Here is a 19237-nt window from a genome sequence, read left to right on the forward strand (position 1 = left end):
TACGGGGTGAGAAGAGAAAATGACGCAAAAGAGCCAAGGAGGTATTGTGCATGCAAATTGTCAGCGTAGAGTATTTCAGCCATTTTAGCCCATTCTGGGTTTTCTCTTTCCAACTTATAGCAAATGCGCTTGGGTACACACACACACACACACGCACACACGCACACACGTGCACGCGCGCACAGTTAACCTTGGATAGAACTTTTTTCTAGAAACATAAAAATCTCCTGAATCAACTCCAGTAGCATCTCCCTAGACTGTCTTTGAAAGGAGCCGATGAATGAGTTCGACAGAGAACTTTTGCTTGAAATGTTCCCCTTTCTCAGATTACATAAATTCGAGGGGAAAGTCTGCCCTTGTTCAGTGATGCCCTGCATGGTGGCTTCTGTCAGGGACACTCTGTACCAGCAGCAAAATTAATGTTTTCCTGAAACACTGATGTATCATTCTTTATCACTTGCTCTGTTCCCCTTTTCCTGCACCACGGCCTTCTAAATGATCTGGGTAGGGGTAGGAAAAAAAAAACCAAAAAAACCCCACAAAAACCAACACCCAAACTTTTCTAGAACCACGGAAGATACTGCATACTGAGGTTGGTTGCTGAGAATTCACTTGGTGGATCGGACTGCAGTGATGAACACAGCTCTTCGAAGCCATCTTTTCCAGCCTAAAGTGGGCACTCGGGGGTCAGGTCCTCATGCTAGAGTATCCGGACGTTTAGGACTGTTGCTTTGTGTTAGGAAGCTTCTCTCAGAGCAGAATGACCCACAAGATGGATTGAGTCACATATTCCCCTGCTGAAATCCCTTCTCTTGTGCTTACATTAATTCCATGGCCCCTGCCTGGGCCTGCCCAAGTTCCAGAGAGCCCAGGCCCTGCCCCCCTTCCCAACCTCCTTCGGGGCATGCTCAAGCCCATTCTCTGTACTCCGCCATGCTGATGACCTCGGGGAGGTCCCTCCAACATGAGGAGGACTTTCCAAATCCCCGGCCTCCACCCTTGCTGCCCAGAATGTTCTTCTAGCCCTTCAGTGGCACATTGCTTCTCCAGTTCAGCTTCAAGGTCAAAGGCTGTCCCTGACCACGATCTTCCACTTGTATTCTCTGTCCTTGTAGGCCGCTCTTGTTTTTCCTCACTGCGCATGCCTCCCGGAACTTGTAATTATTTATTTGCTTATTTCTTTATTATCTCTTTCCCACACTAGACCCTCCTTCCTGAAATGGCAGAGACATGGTCACCACTGTTCCCAGGGTCAGGCGCACAGTAGTTCTTTGGTAAATATTTGTCCCCTCACCCAGCGCTTAAGTCCTGTGCTTCCTATTTCACAAAATACTTACGGATTCTAAAGGAAGGCTCTGTATATGTGGAAGTATCTCAAGGACATAGGATGGATGAGACGTATTTTTAAGCTGAGGACATTCCAAACCCTTTTTGCAACTAATGCTCCTTCCTCCTGTTTCCATGGCGGTTTTGTTTCAGTTGAGGTGTGATTTACATGCTGTAGGCTGTGCACATCCTAAATGACTTTTACATATGTATCCATCCATGGAGATCTAGATGGAATGTTTGTTTATAGCTTCCTTTGTGGGAGGCTGGCAGGTGTCCCCTTTCAGTCAATACCGTCCAGAAGGTAACTGCTATTATAATTTCTATCAATATAAGTCCCTTTTGATTATTTCTTAACATCGTTAGTGGAGTCATATCTCATGTATTCTTTTGTGTCTTTCTTTGCTCAAAAAGTATGATTTTGAGATCCACCCATGTGATGTGTCTCAGGAATGAATCGCTTTGTCATATTCCTTTGTGTGAATGTACCAGTTTATTGATTCATTCTAGAGTTGAAGGACTTGGGTTGTATCTGGTTCACGGCTATTATAAACAAATGCTCTTGGGGACACTACTGTGCAGGTATTTTGGTGGACATGAGAACGCCTATCTGCTGGTTGTATGTCCTGGAGCGGAACTGCCTACAGACAGGCACCTGTTTGGCCTTCATAGACACTATGAACAGTGTTCCCAGGCAGGACCCGCTTACTCTGCCTTGCTCCCCACTGTCACCAGTAATTAGTACTTCCCCAGGGTCAGTGTTGACCATTCTCATAGGCCTGTGGTATACCTCCTTGAAGTTTTGATTTGCATTTCTCTGATACAAAATGAGGCTGAATACTTCTTTTAATGTTTATGGGCCATATGGGTAGTTCAGGTGTGAATTGCTTGTGTACATGGAGTCCCTATGTAAGCATTTTGGCCATTTTTAGAAGATGGACTTTTTCTTCTTGATTTGTAGGAGTTTGTCTTATGTTTTGCATAGGAGTTAAGAACTGTATGTATTGCAAATATCTTCCCGAGTCTGAGACTTTCCTTTTCACTCACCTAATGGCATCATTGGAGAAACAGATGCTCTTCATGAAATACAACATGCCCATCTTTTATTTTATGGTAGTGCTTTCTGTGTTCTCCGTAATAAAATTTTTCCTCCTTTGGGTCTCTTATAGTGTTTTAAACAAAAGAGTGGTATGGGAGCCAGGTTTAAACAGGGTCCTTTGTACATTTGAAGTCTCAAACCAAGAAGGTTGAATCAGGACAATAAAAGAGTTCCCCTTATGAGAACCCAACCCGTCCCTTCAGGCCTTGCTCAAATTCCACTTCCTTAGTGACATGGCTGCCAACCGGCTTCCCTCTCCCCTCTGCTCCTTTCAGTAAGCGCTCTGCGAAGTTAATCCCATCTGTTGGTAACTTTTTAGGAGGACTGTAGGCTGAATCGCACTCTTCCACAATTACCACTCAAAAGTAGCTCAGACAACACAGAAAATTATACTACACGGACAGAGAGTCATTCACCAGGTATATTTGAAGTCTAAGCTCTTTGAGCTATACACGTGCACAAATGATTCAGTAGGTGGAAATCTCCCCCTTCCCCTCCATATTTAAACTTTTCAAACTGAAAATAGTGCTAAAGAGGTTTGCATAAGGTGCGTCATGGCAATGCTGAGGCAATTCTGACTTTCACAGTGCAGGAGGTGCCCCTGAAACCCTTCAAGGCCTCCTTCGTTTCTTACCGCTCTCCGGGGAAAAGTTCCTCTTCCCCCCCCCCAAACCCAACCTAATGAAAGAACTACTTGACCTGAGACAGATTAACACGGGAACTTCGCAGTTTCACCAAGACTAACCGCTTAGGTCATCCACTCCACTGTGTTTTTATTTTGTGACTACACAGGATGGTCATTTTAACTTTGGCTAAATTTGGCTGGAAATGACTGATGGTATCTGCTTTAAAACACTTACAAAATTATTTACAAATATGTTTTCCTCATCCAGATTTCTTTAGAACCTTCGTTCTGAAAATACTGAGTAGCTTAAAAAGTCAAATGACCCGCAGAAGACTGCAAAGAGGTTGGGCACAAGATGGCCGACGGGTGCAGTGCTCCGTCAGTCTCAAGAGCTCAGAAAATTTTTCTTCCACTAGAGGGCAGCATTCCTCCACTTTTAAGTCTAATCTTTCATTTCGTAATGAAAAATCAAAAACCTCCATAGCAAAGGAAAGTCAAAGCATTTGCTTATTATACACTCCTCAGATTTTATTTTTAAAAGGAGCCTGCATTTTTCTTACGGAAACTCAGGGTTTTACAAGCAACGCTGTCCTCAGTTTCTCCTGTACTGTGTCCAGTACGATATTGCTATATTCACAGTAGAACGGACTTTAATTTCTGAGTGATCAGTCTGTTTTAAGTTTCTGATGAAACTAACGTACACCTTAGTCAAAAACCACAACAATCCTTCCATAAGATGGCTGTGTTATTGTTCTCGCGTGCTTTTCTGAGGCTTGGGTAATGAAAGAATTTCCCCACTCCCTTGTAACCGGTGTTGGCATCTAAAGTAATTCATCAATGTACAGGAGGAGATGAGGCCTTGCACATAGAGCAGAAGGTAATGGTTTTATAGGTGTATCTTCGGTAATGCACTTCGGGCTACAGAAATAGAAATATCACATGTGACGAAAACAAATGTTTTTGAGCAACATGGCCATTGCATGAGTAGGATCGGTATATGTTTGTTGATCTACCATCCTTTCCTTTTTCAAATACTCAGTGGCTGCTACATTCTGGAGATCTAGCTTCATTCAAACGGTCTACAACGGACACTTGCCTCTGCACTTTATTTAAAAACAAGTGTTCTTGATAGCAAAGATGTTGGCTAATCATCTATATATCGGCATGAGAAGTTTCGTGCCCTTTCAAAATTCAGCATTATCCATAACAGAGTGTAATATTATCAGATTATTTGTATTAGTATATGAATGCATTCATAAGCAATGCACATATTATGTATTTAAGCAGCTAATGGCTGAACAATCACTAAATAAAAAACATCCAGATTTTAAAAGCACAGCTGAAACATTTGTACAAATATACAAAGAGAAAAAACAATCATTCAGACACCATGAAACTTTTGTAATAAATAGGTTTGTCTGAAATCGGTCTCTATCACCCTGGACAAGTCTCCCCCGTGAGTCTGGGAAAGTACTCTACGGAAGTGGTGTTCAAAATCTATGGAGGAATATCTTTGGGGCCAAGCTCAGTGTTGCCTCCAGGAATTTTAACAGAGCTATGAAGTATTGACTCAAAATAGTGGATAGACCCAGACTTGTTGAGCTGGATGATGCTGATAATTTTTCTAGTCTAGATAGGACATGGCTGGATGCTGACAATCTGTGAGTTATAGTATATCCTCGAATCATGAAAATAAATGCTGGTGATCATGCATGTCCTGGGAATGTCGGGATGCAGAGGACTGAGTGAGACCAGATAGGGATATCTCATGCAGTCAAAGTCAAGTTTACTTATGGTCCTACTGAAGTGGCCAGGAAGAAACAACGCACACACGTCAGGACTGGGACTGAAACAGATCACAAACAACACGGGTGCTATTTGTTAACTGATGTCTCTGGCTTGGATCAACATGAGAGAATGAAGATATAGGCTGTGCTGATACTTTAATAAGAAAATACTACCTTTTTCTCTAGAACCTTCTAAATAATGCATTATTACTCGATGGGTATGATATGATCAGGAAACATATCACCTTTTCCTAGCCCTTTTGTCCGAGAGGCTTGATTACAAGGAAGGAATCTCAAACAACCAAACACCCAGGGATTGAAAGGCAATTATTTTTTTTTTCCGACAAACGAACAACAGAGGGGGAAAAAAGCATGATAAAGAGGAGACAGATATTATCGCTGAGGCGGAGCGGTGAGCTCAGTTGGACACGGAGGGTGGCAGGCCGGGACGCCGGGTCTGGATGATTTTTGGCTTTGGGGAAGTCTTTGGCTCCTCTTCTTCCTCTATGTCACTGTCGCACACGTGCACGACGACACTCGGGGTGGACTCAGTTCCCGCATGGAGCTCGTACTTCTCTCCTGAAAGGCAAGCAAAAGGGGGGTGGTTAAGGGGGAAGGGAGCTCAAAGCAGATTCTTTGGCAACACTTGTCCTGGAAGTGAGAACAGTTTACAGCGTCTTGGGAAACCTGGGTCTTATCCAGGAATGGCAGGGGGCGTCGCAAAATGGAGCGAGATTACTCGGTCACTGTATCTCTACCACCTATTCACTGGACAACGGCGCACGGTCTGCTCCCGTAGCCACAGTGTCCTCAACTGCAAACTTCAGCACGGTCCTAGCGACAGCCCACGGGATCGTGCTGATGACTGAGTGGGTCTGGCAGCGAGTTCTTGGTTTCCCTTCTGTTCCCCATCATCGGTGCTAATTGCTGAGTGACCTTGGGCCAATAGCTTCGCTTCTTCACCTTCTCCACAGGGCAGTCTCTAAAGTCTCCTCCAGCCTCACACTTTAGTGGCAAGAGCTGCCTCAGGATGGACTCAGGCAGGATCCTCACTTGTCTGAGATTTGTGGTGGCTACCGGGTGACGGGGTTAGATGACTGTCAAGGTCCCTTCAGGTTCCAAGAGTCTGCCTTCTTGACTGGCTCGTCTTATGGCCAAATGGCTGTTAGCTGGCCGGCTTCCTGTCTTTGTTTCACTTCAGGAGGTATTTACTGAGCATTTATGGTCTGGCCTATTGCTGTGATGAAGGCTACGGGCACAATAAAAATTTGTGTCTATTGCAAGAGCACAGCCCAGTGGCCACACATGGAAACAGGAAGTATCACAAAATAGCACCGTAAGCTCTAGTGTGGCGATGGACAATATATGTCAAGGACTGTGGCACCAAATTGTAAGGAGAAAGTAACACTGAAAGGCTTCGGGGGGCGGGTGGTGGTGAAATTGACTTAGGTCGAAAAGACAAATAGAAGACCTCCAGGTGGTCAGGCAGGAGGAGGGGACATTCTCCACATGCTTTTAACTTCTCAACTTAACTGTTGACATACTCACCTTAATCTTCTCCTGACACCCCACCTTTCACTCCCCATCCTTCATGAATGTGGAAAATCTAAAAGGAATGTCTCCCAAATATCCTGGCTTTCCAGGTCTCACTAGATCAAGTCCTCATTTCTTTGACCAGGACAGAAGACCCTGCATAATCTCTTACCAGTCACGACAGCCACGTCGTCGTACCCACTGATAAAGGAAATTCCCGACTTTAATGTTTGTGGGCTCTGCTCCTAATCTCCCAGGGAAGCTATCCTTTAACACTGACCAAGGTCAAAATGACTCAGCAAAACCTCAAAGCATGGGCTGTATTTCTGCCCCCAGCACACATTGTAAGCCTGCTTCTTAAAAAATAAACAAACAAATGAAACCAAAAAGGAGCATTCCAAACATAGATACAAGAAAAACAAAAAAACCCCTCCCTGATACCCATAAGATTAAAGTCAGACAGCCTTGCACGTAGTAAAAGCTGAAGATAAAGTCTGTTTAACTATCTGGAAATTCTTTTGCTGCGATGCTTTGTAACTCTTCTTTTTTTTTTTAATTTTTAATTTTTACTTATTTTATTTTTTTAAAGATTTATTTATTTGACAGAGAGCAAGAGAGCAAGCACAAGCAGGGGAAGTGGGATAGGGAGAAGCAGGCTCCCCACTGAGCAGGGAGCCCCCTGTGGGACTTGACCCCAGGACCCTGGGATCATGACCGGAGCTGAAGGCGCACGCTTAACTGACTGAGCCACCCAGGCGCCCTCTCTTTCTCTCTCTCTTTTTTTTTTTTTTTAAGATTTTATTTATTTATTTGACAGAGAGAGAGAGAGAGAGTAGGGGAAGGAGCAGAAGGAGAAAGAGAAGCAGGCTCCGCACTGAGCAGGCAGCTGGACTTGGGGCTCCATCCCAGGACCCTGGGATCATGACCTGAGCTGAAGGCACACGCTTAACTGACTGAGTCACCCAGGTGCCCCTAAAATTTTTTTTGATTTTTGTCTTTTAATCCCCTCAGTTTGCGGTGCTGGTTTTGTGGCAGGCGTAGCAAACTAATATAGCTATGTGCTGCTAAGAATGTTCTCTTTCTGTTACGAGGCAGAGAAGTCTTTGTTGGACCACCTTTGACATCCTGGTATGTAGAGCAAAGACTTTCCTGGGTGAGGGCAAGTGATAGTTCACAAAAATGGAATGTTTCAGCTCCAGGATTTTGCTGGGTATTGGCAGTAGTCAAGAGGGACAGAACAACCCAGAGCCACAGAAATATGGCTCATAAAGACTCTGGAATTTAAAGTCTAGATCTGGTGAAATCATAGGTAGAGAGAATTGTGGCAGCAAGTAGGAAATCTCTGGTATAAGCGGCCCAATTTGGATTCAGGAGAACTAGGAAGGACACCTGCCTGAGTCTTTCTCGCTCCATTCGTGCTCCGCTTTGCTTCCAGGCCGGAGAGTAGGACTCGATGGCGCTCACCTAACTAACTACGCCGTGATCCACCCTGAAGTCCTTCTACGGCCTATGCTCAGAGCTGTGCTGGACCAGTCCGCGACACTTACGGCTCATTCAACTGTGTTCCGTTCTCCTGGGAAGTATTTTGTCATGTTTATCAAAGTCTCGAGGTGAAACAACCACTTGAGCTAATGCTTAGGAGCGGAATCTATAGGACACCAGCCCTTACATAAAAGGCGCCTGGCCGGGGATGGGCAGAGACCTGGTTGGGCGGCATCTTCGAGCAGGGCTTCTCAAACTCCTGACGGCTTACTGGCGGTGCTTGTTAAAGTCAGAATTTACTGGGGGCGTGCCTGAGTGGCTCAGTCGGTTGAACGTCCGATTCTGGATTTCGGCTTGGGTCATGATCTCAAGGTGGTGAGATCGAGCCCCTTGTAGGGCTCTGTGCTGGGCAGGGAGCCTGTTTAAGATTCTCTCTCTCCCTCTCCTGCTGCCCCCCCCCCCCAATAAATAAATAAATGATGGAGTTTACTGGTATGAGGCTGCAATGCTGCCATTTCTGACTCGGTGACATCACCTTTGGAACCCAGCACCTGCTCCCTCCCTCCATTCTGCATTGTCAATTTTTCAGGGGAAAGGGCTAACAGTGAAGGTCAAAGGCAGGATGCAGGGACGCTGAGGATGCAGAAGGGAAAAGCAGCAAGGACCCCACATCGGCACTGCGGCCACCCCCAGCCCGCAGCACGGATTCATCGGTGGTCTTCTTTCTCATCTTTGTTTCTGGGACAGCAACAAGCCCCTCGAAGTTCCATAGCAAACGGTGATGAGTTCATCGTATCCAGTTTCCAAAATGCTCTCCTTCCTTTGGCAATGCTTTGCAATTCTGAATGAGAGACGCCCTCCAACAAGAAATGGAGAAAGAGAAGAGGAAACACATGATGAGGTCATTCTTCTTGTTGCCTGCAGGATTTCTTCGAAGTTCTCCCGGTTGAGAGAGGAAGCACCTCTTGAGGAAACAGGGGCGGCTGCTGGAGCCCTGCGCCTTGCCCTGCTGGTTGTGATGCCTGGTGAGACGGAGGCAGTCTCAGGACCACAGGAGGGAATCTGCCATCACCCAGGGAGTGTGGGGAGGTCGGGGGAGGCGGGCGGCAGGGACCCCAGCCAGGGGGTGAGCAGACACCCTGTCCCTTTCCTCATTTGTCGTCTAGAAGCTAGTTGCTAGCTTTATATATATTTATGTTTATATTGCAAAATATACATAATGAAGCTAGCCTTTTCATTAAGCCATTTGTTTGCCCTGGCTGGGAAAAAGAACATTGCCTTAAAGATACCTCTAGTTGCAATGCGTTTACCAGTTCAAACCTGAGTGCTCTCCTCTAGGTCAGGTGTGCGGGGGGCACACTCAGGATGCGGCAGGAAAGCCCAGGGCGGTGCTCCATGCTCCGCAACTCTCACGTCGTCGAGCCCGTCGAGCTAACACAGTCAGGCTGTTTGGTAGTAGAGAGACTTTATTGCTGTGATCCCATTAACGCTGACATTTCACTGCTCTATTTTTGGAAACTTTCTTACTATCAAAATCCAGCAAAGCTTAACAGCTGCTGAGAGTCCCACAAAATAAAAAGAAATAGCTTTGGTGAGGCTGGATTGAATTTTTCTTTTTTTGGCCTCTCCTTCCTTTTGGGCTTCAGTTAATTCCTCTACCATGAAGGCTGACGTCAATGCTGTCACCCTGTAGGGTGACCAACTAGGCCTGGCAGGGGACAAGGAGCCCCTGGGGGTCGGGCGGTGCTGCCACCCTGCAGGGAGCATGGCCAGTGGAGCATTTCTTTGAAAAGACAAGCAGAGGGTCCCCCATCACACTCCCAATACTCATATCTGTGTTCAAACCCTCCATGTCCTGATTCCTACAAGTCTGGAGGAAACGGAGGTGTCCACGGGCTGCTTCCTGCTCTCAGGGAGGAGGTCACATCCTTGCTCTGAGCAGGGGCTGGGGGCCGAGGTGACATGTGTGGGTGGCTGCTGGTCCGACTATCCCCGGAGGTTCTCCATCGGGCTTGTGGGCCAGGAATTGGGCCCTTCTTGAATTCTCTCTAAAATCATCAGTGTGATTACGCACAGTCTCTAAAAATCAGCATAATGAGAAGTGGGAAGGGCAGGGAGATGTTACAAAGCTCTATTCACCCACACGACAGCAGAGCCAAGATGGTTTGGATTCCTAATCAGAAAACTCTTCAGATGGAAGGAAAGGGAAAACTTTCTATCACAGGAGCGCTTCCTCGGGCAGGTCCTCACGTGAGGCGGGGCTCCAGGAGATGGAACTCCCGTCCCAGAGGCTTTCAAAAGACTGAAGAGTTGAGTAGGCATGAGGCTAGGGTTTGCTTTGTGCCTCGCATGGCTGCCATTCTTCACTGAAGAGTCTCTCCCTAGAACATCATGAGCTCTCAATGTCTCTCTATGCCATGCTTTGTCCTCAGCCTGAACTCACACCTGCATCTGGCCTTCTATGGACATCTCTACAAAAATCTCCCACTCTTCTCCAAACTCACATATCCCAAGTAGAGTTAGCCATGTTCCCTGTCCATCTGTGTTTCCTTTCCAACTGTCACATTTCTCTGGGAGGCTCCATCTTCCAGGTGCCAGTCTGTAGCGTGGGTCATCCTGGAAGCTTCTCTGCCTTTCATCCATGGTAGTTACTCTGTCCCAGAGCGTTATTCAGTAGTGCTTTGCAACATTTCTCCAAAGGCTCCCTCAGTACCCCCTGCTTGTAATGGCCGCATTCACAGTTCACCTCCTCCCACCCCGAGGACTCTCAGCTGGTTTCCCCACCACAGGAACTAATCTTCCCTGCCAGAATAAGCTTCCTAAAACAACATTTGGGGACATCACCTCATCAGTACCAGCGGTGTGACGCTGAGACACACATAACATTCTGTGCCTCAGTTTCCCTCATCGGCAAAATGGGAATAACAACCACACTACTGGGATGCTACAAAATAAATCAATATTTGTCAGATACTTAAGAAAGCCCTCCTGAGATGCATGACATGATTATTTAAGGTGATGGGGTGGTCCGTGTTGCTGCCCAAAACAATCTCCCATTTTCAATGGGACTAGAACTCATCTAGTCATACCACACAGCAGTTGAAGAGTTAAGCAGGTGAATAATGCCAGAGCTTCTACTCAGTGGAGTCGCTGCTGCAAATAGCAAGAAGGGGTGGATGGTGACATGCCGCGTCCCCTAATTCAAATGAACGGGGGAGCACCGTAAATTCTGACCCTCAAGATGGAATGACCTTTGCTCTCCTCACGACTGGTTCCCCCCCGCCCCATGGGTAAGTTCCTCTCCTTTTTCCTCTCTCCCCACCTTTTCCACGTTTGTATCTCCATGAGAAGGGACCAAATCTTAAGCTGATTTTAAATGAGATCTCTTTCTTTTTCTGAGTCACTTGTTTATGGTGCCTAATTATATCACCTTTTACATTATACATTAGTTGCTTCTGTAAGGTTTCTCTTGCCACAAATAAAATGGAGACCGCAAAGGCAAACGTGGTCCAGAGGATGAGCTTTATTGCAAGCACCCTCGGGCGAGGTTCCGCAACTCGGGAAAGAGCGTTGAGTCGGGGAAGTGCGTTGAGTCCGGGAAGTCGCGCCCAGGGCAGGGCAGCGAGGGTTTTTATTGGGCATCGCTGGGGGGAAGGTGAGGAGGTAGGAGAACTGATAGAATTTTCCTTTTTGGTAACTATGCCTGGTTGTAAGTAGCCCATTGGTTAGCTGGAGTCCCGGGCGGAGAGTTTCGATTTCCTGCTTAGGTTTCGGTTTACCGGGGTTGACGTGGCTGCTGCAGGTGTTCTGGCGGGAGATTCGGCCATCTTGGGTGTCCGCCATTTTGAGTGGCCCCTTTTCTCAGCCAGCCCAACAGTTTCATCTGGTGATGTTTTATATTCCAAGCTGCTAAAATGGCGGTTTTGGTGATGGCTGCAGCTTCGCGTCCAGGCACATGCTCAGTAAACACCTTACTGATTTATGAAAGGCCCCGGCCTTGGCCGTTTAAGACATACCTGTACAATGTCCAGTACATACTCGTATGTGAATTTTTCTCCTAGTGTTTAACGTGTGGAAGTTTTAGGTTTTCAGCTAGGCTGAAAACGAGGTAAAGGGCATCCATTTACCCTATTTTCAGCGTGCTGGCAGTGCTAGGACACAGGAGGCATCGTGGAAACTTGCCATCTGTTTTAAACATTGCAAGGACTGTGACTATTTCCCACGCCCTAACTACATGCCAGCTCCACAGCTCTAAGTACTTCATGTCAATTGGATATTTAATGATGACAACAGCTCTGTACTGTGGGTGGCATCCTGTCTAGCTGATGCAAGAGGAAGTTGAGATCACAGAGGAAGTAAATGGCACAGCCAGGATTCAAACTCAGGCCCATCAGACCTCAAAGAATGTGCCCGTAATCACTCTCCCGTGCTGCCCGTCCTGTCTCCCACTGGGTCGTAGTTGACAAGAGATGCTCCTGAAAGGGAGCTGGGTTTCACTTTACTTTTAATACGTTCTTAAGGCAACTTACGTTTTAGTGAATAGTTGTTCTCTAGCTAGAGAGGAATATCTTGCCTCTTTTTGTTCTGGGCCAATTGGTAGTTACTTTAGGCATGGCCTCCTTGACGATGAATCTTCTCAAAAGATAGCAATCAATTATGAAAAGAAAAGGGCTACATATTATAAAGTGATTTGACTTACATCTTTCATGGCAGCTTTGGACTCTGGAAAAAAAGTTTCTATGTTTCCTTCTGGCTTTTATTTTATTATCTCTCATACTGTTGGTGAATTCTCAATAGGAAAGTTAGCATCTTCGCAGACTGTGTTTCACAATGACAGTCACAATATTTCTTGTGAGACATTACTCTTCAGTAACCTTGCCTGTTGTTCATGGAGGACTGTTCCCACTGTGTTCCCTCCCCTCAAATCTGGACAGCTCTTTCTGTCTTGACTAATACACTGTGGCAGAAGTAACCAGTGTGAATTCTGGGTTAGGTCGCAAAAACACACGCACTTCTACCCTGCTCTGTCGGGATGCTCATTCCTAGAACTTTGCATCCATGCTGTAAGGAAGCTCGAGCAGCCCATGAAGAGGTTCCCACAGAGAGGAACCAGGGTCCCTGACCTACATCCTGTCTGAGCTTTCAGCCAACAGCCGCACCAGCCATGTGAGTAAGCCATCTTGAAAGTTGACTTGCTGGTCCCCGTCTGAGGTACCCAAGCAACGTTGCATGGAGAAGAGATGAGCTGTCCCCCTGAACCCTGCTTAAATAGAAGATTTGTGAGCAAAAAAAATGAATGTTGTTGTTTCAAGGTCTTCATTTCGGGATAGTCTGTTATGTGGCAATTGATAAGCCATGGGTCATACAAGTTCTCTTTGTTAAGAAGCAAGCTAAGCCACTACAACTGAGTTGAAACGAATTGCTTGTGCTTTTTCCTTTTTTCTCTGCTCATTAGACTGGATACCACACCAGTCTCCATCCTTCTTCCTTATGGATGAAGCTCCACGAGCAGGCCACTTGGGACTTCTCTCTGTGGCCGCTTGCTTACTCCTCTCCAGTGGAAGCAGAGTGACAACTTAGGGGAAAAGAACTGAAACTGTTCAGCTCGCCCTCTCCACTTTGCTCTTTGGGCCATCCCTGCCTGCAAAGGGCCTCTGCCCTGCTCTGCTCTTGACCCTGTGCTAAGGCCAGTGCAGGAGACCCTGCCTGGCGTGGGCCAGTCTGCGGCCGGCAGGGGGAGTCCAACTGCTCTGCTCCGGATTTCAGCATTGGGAAGCCCTGGCTGGTGCTCAACTCGGCCACATTCTGGGCTTCAGCAGGGCCTCAGAAACAGAGCTGGCATTATTCATCTGCTCTGTCTTAGTCTTATCTAACCCTCGAATAGAGAAAAAGAAGCATCTGTTATTAATCCGCACTGAATGTTAAGAGTGGGCGATGGCTTATCAAGGCGAGTGCTAAGAATATTTCCAACAGGATCCTTGAACGCAGAACCATGCTGGGTTGTGTGTGCACATTAAACTTGATTTAAATTAAAAGCCCTTTATATTTGAGTAAGATGAGGGAGGGAGAGTCCAATATTAAAGTGATTTCGGGCTTCTCACAGTTAGAAGGCACTACAAACCCCTTTCCCAGTACTTTTATTGTGAATGTGCTGTTTTCAAGAGGAACTAGGGAACATCCGTCCTGATCTATGGAACAAAAACATGGACTTTCTATGTGCTGGTTTTACTGAGCATGCTGCCTGTTCATGGGCTTGAGAACAGGGACTGAGGGAGTTGCGTGTGTAATCTGAAATGTGCTTGAAAGGTGCTCACACTTAGATTTCCTTTCCCTTCATGTGTTGGGTTTAGGACTTCAGTTTGGCAGGGTGGGGAAGGTGAGTAAGGCTGCCAAGACCCGCCCTACCACTCCCTTGTCAACGGCAGGGACAGAGGTGCCTGGCCCTGAGGCGGGCTCTCGGAGGACTGGGGAGCGGTGGGGGGTGGGGGGCTGCAGGAGAGCTGCCTGCAGGAAGCGGGTGCGGTGACTTGCACTTCCTTTCTTCCTCCCAGACCCTGGCTGGTGTCTGAAGTCCCCATGTCTTTGGGCCTCTCTCAATCCTGGCAGGGCTAAAGCTGGTTTGCTTTGGGGCCAAAAGTGCTCCCCAAGAAAAGAGGAGTTACGGTGAGAAACATCAGGAAGTTTCCAAAAGCTGTACCACCCCCCGCATACATGATTTGACAGTATTTTTAAGTCATCTACCAGCAAGTTCGTCTTCCCCTGTTGTTCTAAAGGGAAGGAAAGAAAGTGTGCGTGTATGTTGGGAAGAAGGGGGGAGCCGGTGACACTTCTCTGGACTGCTCCCCTCTCTCACCCCTCTTTTGTCTGCTCCATGCTGACACCTCTGACCTCCTCCGAAGCACGCCTTGCCTCTGTGTCTTTCTTGCATTCGAGAACCACCTGATAAATAGTGCAAAAGTGTAATTAGTATGGCTCTCAAACAGGGCTGCTGAGCTCCCAGTAGTGTCTGGAAATGCAAGAGGGATTTTTTTTTTGAATTTTTTATTTTTTGGTTTTCACAGGGACTGGGCTACGTGTGGACCCTGGCATTTAGTAGGTGATGCCCAATGATACTAAATGGACCGCAATGTGTAGGACTGTCGTTTCCAAAATATCACAGCTTTCACACTGAGAAACACTGAGCTAAGAGCCTAACGTAGGCACATGTACATTTTAATAAAAGACTAAGATATGGTTTAAAAATCAAGTGACCAAAAATAGGTAACACACACTGAGCATTCACCATGTCCTGTGCTGGCCATGCAGATTCGGATGGGTTATCTCGCCTGATACCTGCAACAGTCTGATTTTCCTGTTGTGGAGGCACAGAGGGATTGAGAAAGTTACTCAAGGTCACACAGCCTATAAAAGGTGGTGTCTGGATTCAAACACACATCCCAAGTTTTAGTCATCATTGTAAAGCAAGAGAAATATCTTTCTTCAAGTTGGAGCGTCACGGACAGCTACAGAATAGAAGAGAAGGCATCCCAGGGCAGAGGGGCTCACTGGAGATGTGTACAATCACAACTGCCTACTCACAAGCTCAATCAGGGAGTGGAGAAAGAACTTATTTTCTAAGCAGAAGTGGAACGAGGATTCTCGATTAAAACCAATATTCCAGGGAGGAAGAAACATTCCAGAGACAGAAGTCCTTTGCACATTTCTTCTCTCCCATACCTTTGTGCTTCCATGAGCTCACATTTCATTTTGATTGACCCGAGAGAAAAGTGCTGTAGGTAATTTTGAGGGTGGGGTCAAATCACTGAATGGCAGCTCTGTCCCTTGTCCTTCGTGTAGCCGCTGCTTCTGTCAAAGAATGCCCTCTAAGCTTGGGAGGCAAAGAGTATAAAGCAAAGCACATACTACCCCAAGCCCATGTAAAGCTCAGAGAACAAGCCCATGTAAATCACCACCACCACCTCCACAAAAGATAGGCATATTTTTCTTGCTGGCTGATAGACACTATTCCACATGCTTTCCACACCTTAATTATTATACTGGCATAGCAAATATCTCTCAGCGATGTCCTGCTAAATGATACTGCTCAGAGCAGAATGATCATTGCACCCACTATGGATTGGGTAGTTCCTATGTGCCCGGCACTGGGCTGGGTACCTCATGTATGTTAATTATTCCATCTAAATGATAGCCTTACAAATTGTCAAAAATTGCCATTAAAAAAAAAAAGAGGTGCAGAGAAGTGAAGTAAATTGTTCAAGGTCACCTCAAACAAGTGGAGCTGGAGCTAGGACTCCAGTCGAGGTTGCCAAGGCCAAAGCATGGCCGCCATATTGCCTCTGCCATTTAGGATTATGGTGGTTATGGTGCAGGAGAGACACCAGGGCGGCACACAGTCTTCTCTGCCTCAGCGGGTCTAGCATCAGCTCATGTCAGGAAACTATGATCCACATACATGATGGGCGTTCTTCCTCCTTACCCCTCATCCTCTGTCCTGACCCACATCAAAGTAGGAAGGCAGAAAGGGTCCTTGGTAAATGGGGTGGGAGGAGAGGGAGAGATGGGGGCGCAGAAGAGAGGGCGAAGGCAAGAGAATGCTTCTATCCTTTTGTTAGGCGAGGCGTTCTTTTCAATAAAGGAAAGTTTGTTGATCTTTTGGGGGTTTTCCCTCTAAGACTGGATGAGGGGGGCCATGGATCTTCATTCCCTCCTGAGTCATTTAGGACCTAAAGTACTTCATGGGGACAACTGGTTGACTGAGGACCTGAATTCACAGCTGAGACAAGAAAGTGGAACCCTCCAGGGAAGGTATGGATGAAAGAGACTAGGAAAATATGGAGGGAGCAGGGCTGAGAAGATAAAGGGAGACTGAGAAAAAGGGCTGTCTGAAGCCTGTGAGGTGGGCTCATCCACACGGGTGACAGAAAAGTAGCAACATAAAGAGAGAAAGAGCTGGTTGGTCTGAGAGGCGTGAGGTTTTCCTCTCTGGAAATGACCATCTCGTTTGACCTTTCCTGATATTAAGGGCCTGGCTAAGGGCATAGCTCTGGGGATGGTCATGCGTCTTTTCTGTTATTTTACCATGTGCATATTTTACCTGCGAAAGCAGAGAAAGAAGTATTTTATAGTGCTACTCAACAGTGATTAGAAATATTGTGGAGTATATGCTGAGAAGAAAAGCTTTTCGAACATTTTTTCCCCCAGGGAAAATTCTTAAATTTTGTTTGTTTGCTTATTTTTGTTTATAAGTAGGCTCCTTGCCCACTGTGGAGCCCAAGGAGGGGCTTGAACTCACGACCCTAAGATCAAGACCTAAGCTGAGATTAGGAGCCAGACATTTAACCAACTGAGCCACCCAAGCACCCCTCCAGGGAAAATTCTTCAAAAGGAGATGGAAAATTCTGAGCATGTGGTCCAGGATCACAGACCTGCGTGCTTCGGGTGGGGAATGACGGAAGAGACGGCGCGAGTGGGAACACTGGAGCCTGACTGTTTTATTTGCTTTTCATAACTGTGATCAGAAAATAGCAGTTGTTGAACAAGAACTGAAGCTTATATAATAGTCATACCACATGCACCCAAAACATAGGTGTCCATCTATATTTAAAAAACGGAATTTTCCTTACCTTTGAATCAATGAACCTGGAATAGAAACTGTTTCTTCCTTGTAAGTTATATGAATTAATGAAATGTATTTTCCTTGTAGAGGAAATGCTGTGTGCTAGGCAGCAAACCAGCAAAACTACTTTACTATGGCATATTTTGATGGAGAAGAATTTGGGGGGAAAGAAAAAGGCTAAATATAGCAGATGTATGCAACTTGAAACTTGGGCACCGTTTTAAGCCCTCCTCTGCAGTTAACTAAAATTGATCTCCTCACAAGAACTTAAAATAGCAAGAGGAAAAAAAGAGGAATAGACAATGGCTTTCCATGTCATTCCCTGCAGGCATTTTCAGTGACAATGAACGTGACCTTGCGGAGCCATCCTAGAGAGCAGAATAGAGCCTGGCATTTCACATGCCACCTCTGATTTACCACCCATTTAGTACATGGGAACATCTTCTTGCTTCTATTTTGGCTGATTGGTAGAGATAAGCTGTCTTGCTGGTCTGGGTTTTTGTTTTTCCTATTTTGCTTTATATCTGAAAAGAACACAGCACTGTACTCTTTCTGGAGTCAGGAATAATAGCTATAAAATAAACCAAAATAAATATTCGATTCATCCTCTGCTTGGTCAAAGCCCATCTTCTTTTGTCTAGATTGTTAGATGATGGGCTTCTCTAAATTCCCCAGGAGGACTCAAGGCAACATAGAGAGCCTCTGTTTGACAGAGCCGGTAACTGTCCTTTAAGCAGAGCAGAACGCAAAGTCTGATCCCTGTGTCCCACAGGGCAGCAGACAAAAGCATTCAAAGGGCCTTAAAGCCTCACCCAGTGGCTGTGTTTCAGGGGGTGCCGATAGGCACAGAAATGAAAGGTGGAGGAACACATCCTGTAAGTTGTTTTGCATTTTAAAAATTTCCTTTGAAGGAGCCTATTTTAACTTACCAGCTGTGCAGCCTTGGGCAAGTTACTTAGCCACTCTGTGCCTCTTATGCCCCAGCTGTATCTATGAGGAGACTAGCAATTCCTGTCTCATAGAGTTGCTGTGAGCATTAATGGAGATAATATAGTAAGGTATCCAAAACAATGCCTGGCACACGATAAGCCCTATATATATTTTAACCCTTGTTTCTATTTAAATTTTTCCCTAATTTATCTATTTCACTTCGTTTGGATCAAAAACAGAACATACAGTCACGGGACACAATGAAGAATGCTTGAAACGGCGCCTCTCACATTTTCCTGAGTATAAATTTGTTTTCACTGCAATAAATAGAACCAGACTTGCTCTCCAGGGTTATGTGGCCCTTGTGTCATAAGAGGTGTTATGACAGCCTGTGAAGGATTTCAAAGGAATCCCACAGGCTTGGGCTTGACCGTGGTTCCCCTGCGATTGCACTCTCCATGCTCATTTCAAGAGCCTCTCCAGAAGCTCCAGGGAGCGTGAGCCATTCCTGTCTGGAAGAGGGTCACCAGTGTTCCTTTCCCAAAGAAGGGGAGTCCTGTTTTGCTCCTGCTTGTCGGAGCCTCCGTGAAAGTGTCCTCTATGAAAGGGTCTTGCTAATGCCCGTCCTTGCCTTTCCGGGCGGCCGGGCACGCTGGCGTTCCCGCGAGCCAGCTGGCCTGCTGAGGTGACCCTCACTCCGCCCCAGCGCCATCTTGCCCTGGATCCCTGCTCCATGGTGCTCTTTCTTCAGACTGACTTTAGCTCAGCATCTTTTGATTCCCACATCTCCTCTCAGTCACTCGGCTCTCCCAATTTAGCTGTGTTCGTCACTCCTCTGG

General features: G+C 46.3%; 1 protein-coding gene across 2 annotated transcripts in view; it reads right to left on the reverse strand.

Annotated features, from left to right (window-relative positions):
• Positions 1-5153: 5153 nt before the first annotated feature.
• RCAN2 (regulator of calcineurin 2) overlaps positions 5154-19237 on the reverse strand; it is a 218642-nt gene continuing 204558 nt past the window's right edge. For both annotated transcript variants that reach the window (XM_034647998.1, XM_002925624.3), the window contains exon 4: positions 5154-5416. In XM_034647998.1, the coding sequence (XP_034503889.1) occupies positions 5256-5416 (161 nt within the window). In that variant the 3' untranslated portion in view covers positions 5154-5255. The remainder of the gene's footprint in view (positions 5417-19237) is intronic.

Source organism: Ailuropoda melanoleuca, chromosome 19 (assembly GCF_002007445.2).
Source record: "Ailuropoda melanoleuca isolate Jingjing chromosome 19, ASM200744v2, whole genome shotgun sequence".
In the NCBI taxonomy this organism is placed as follows: domain Eukaryota; kingdom Metazoa; phylum Chordata; class Mammalia; order Carnivora; family Ursidae; genus Ailuropoda; species Ailuropoda melanoleuca.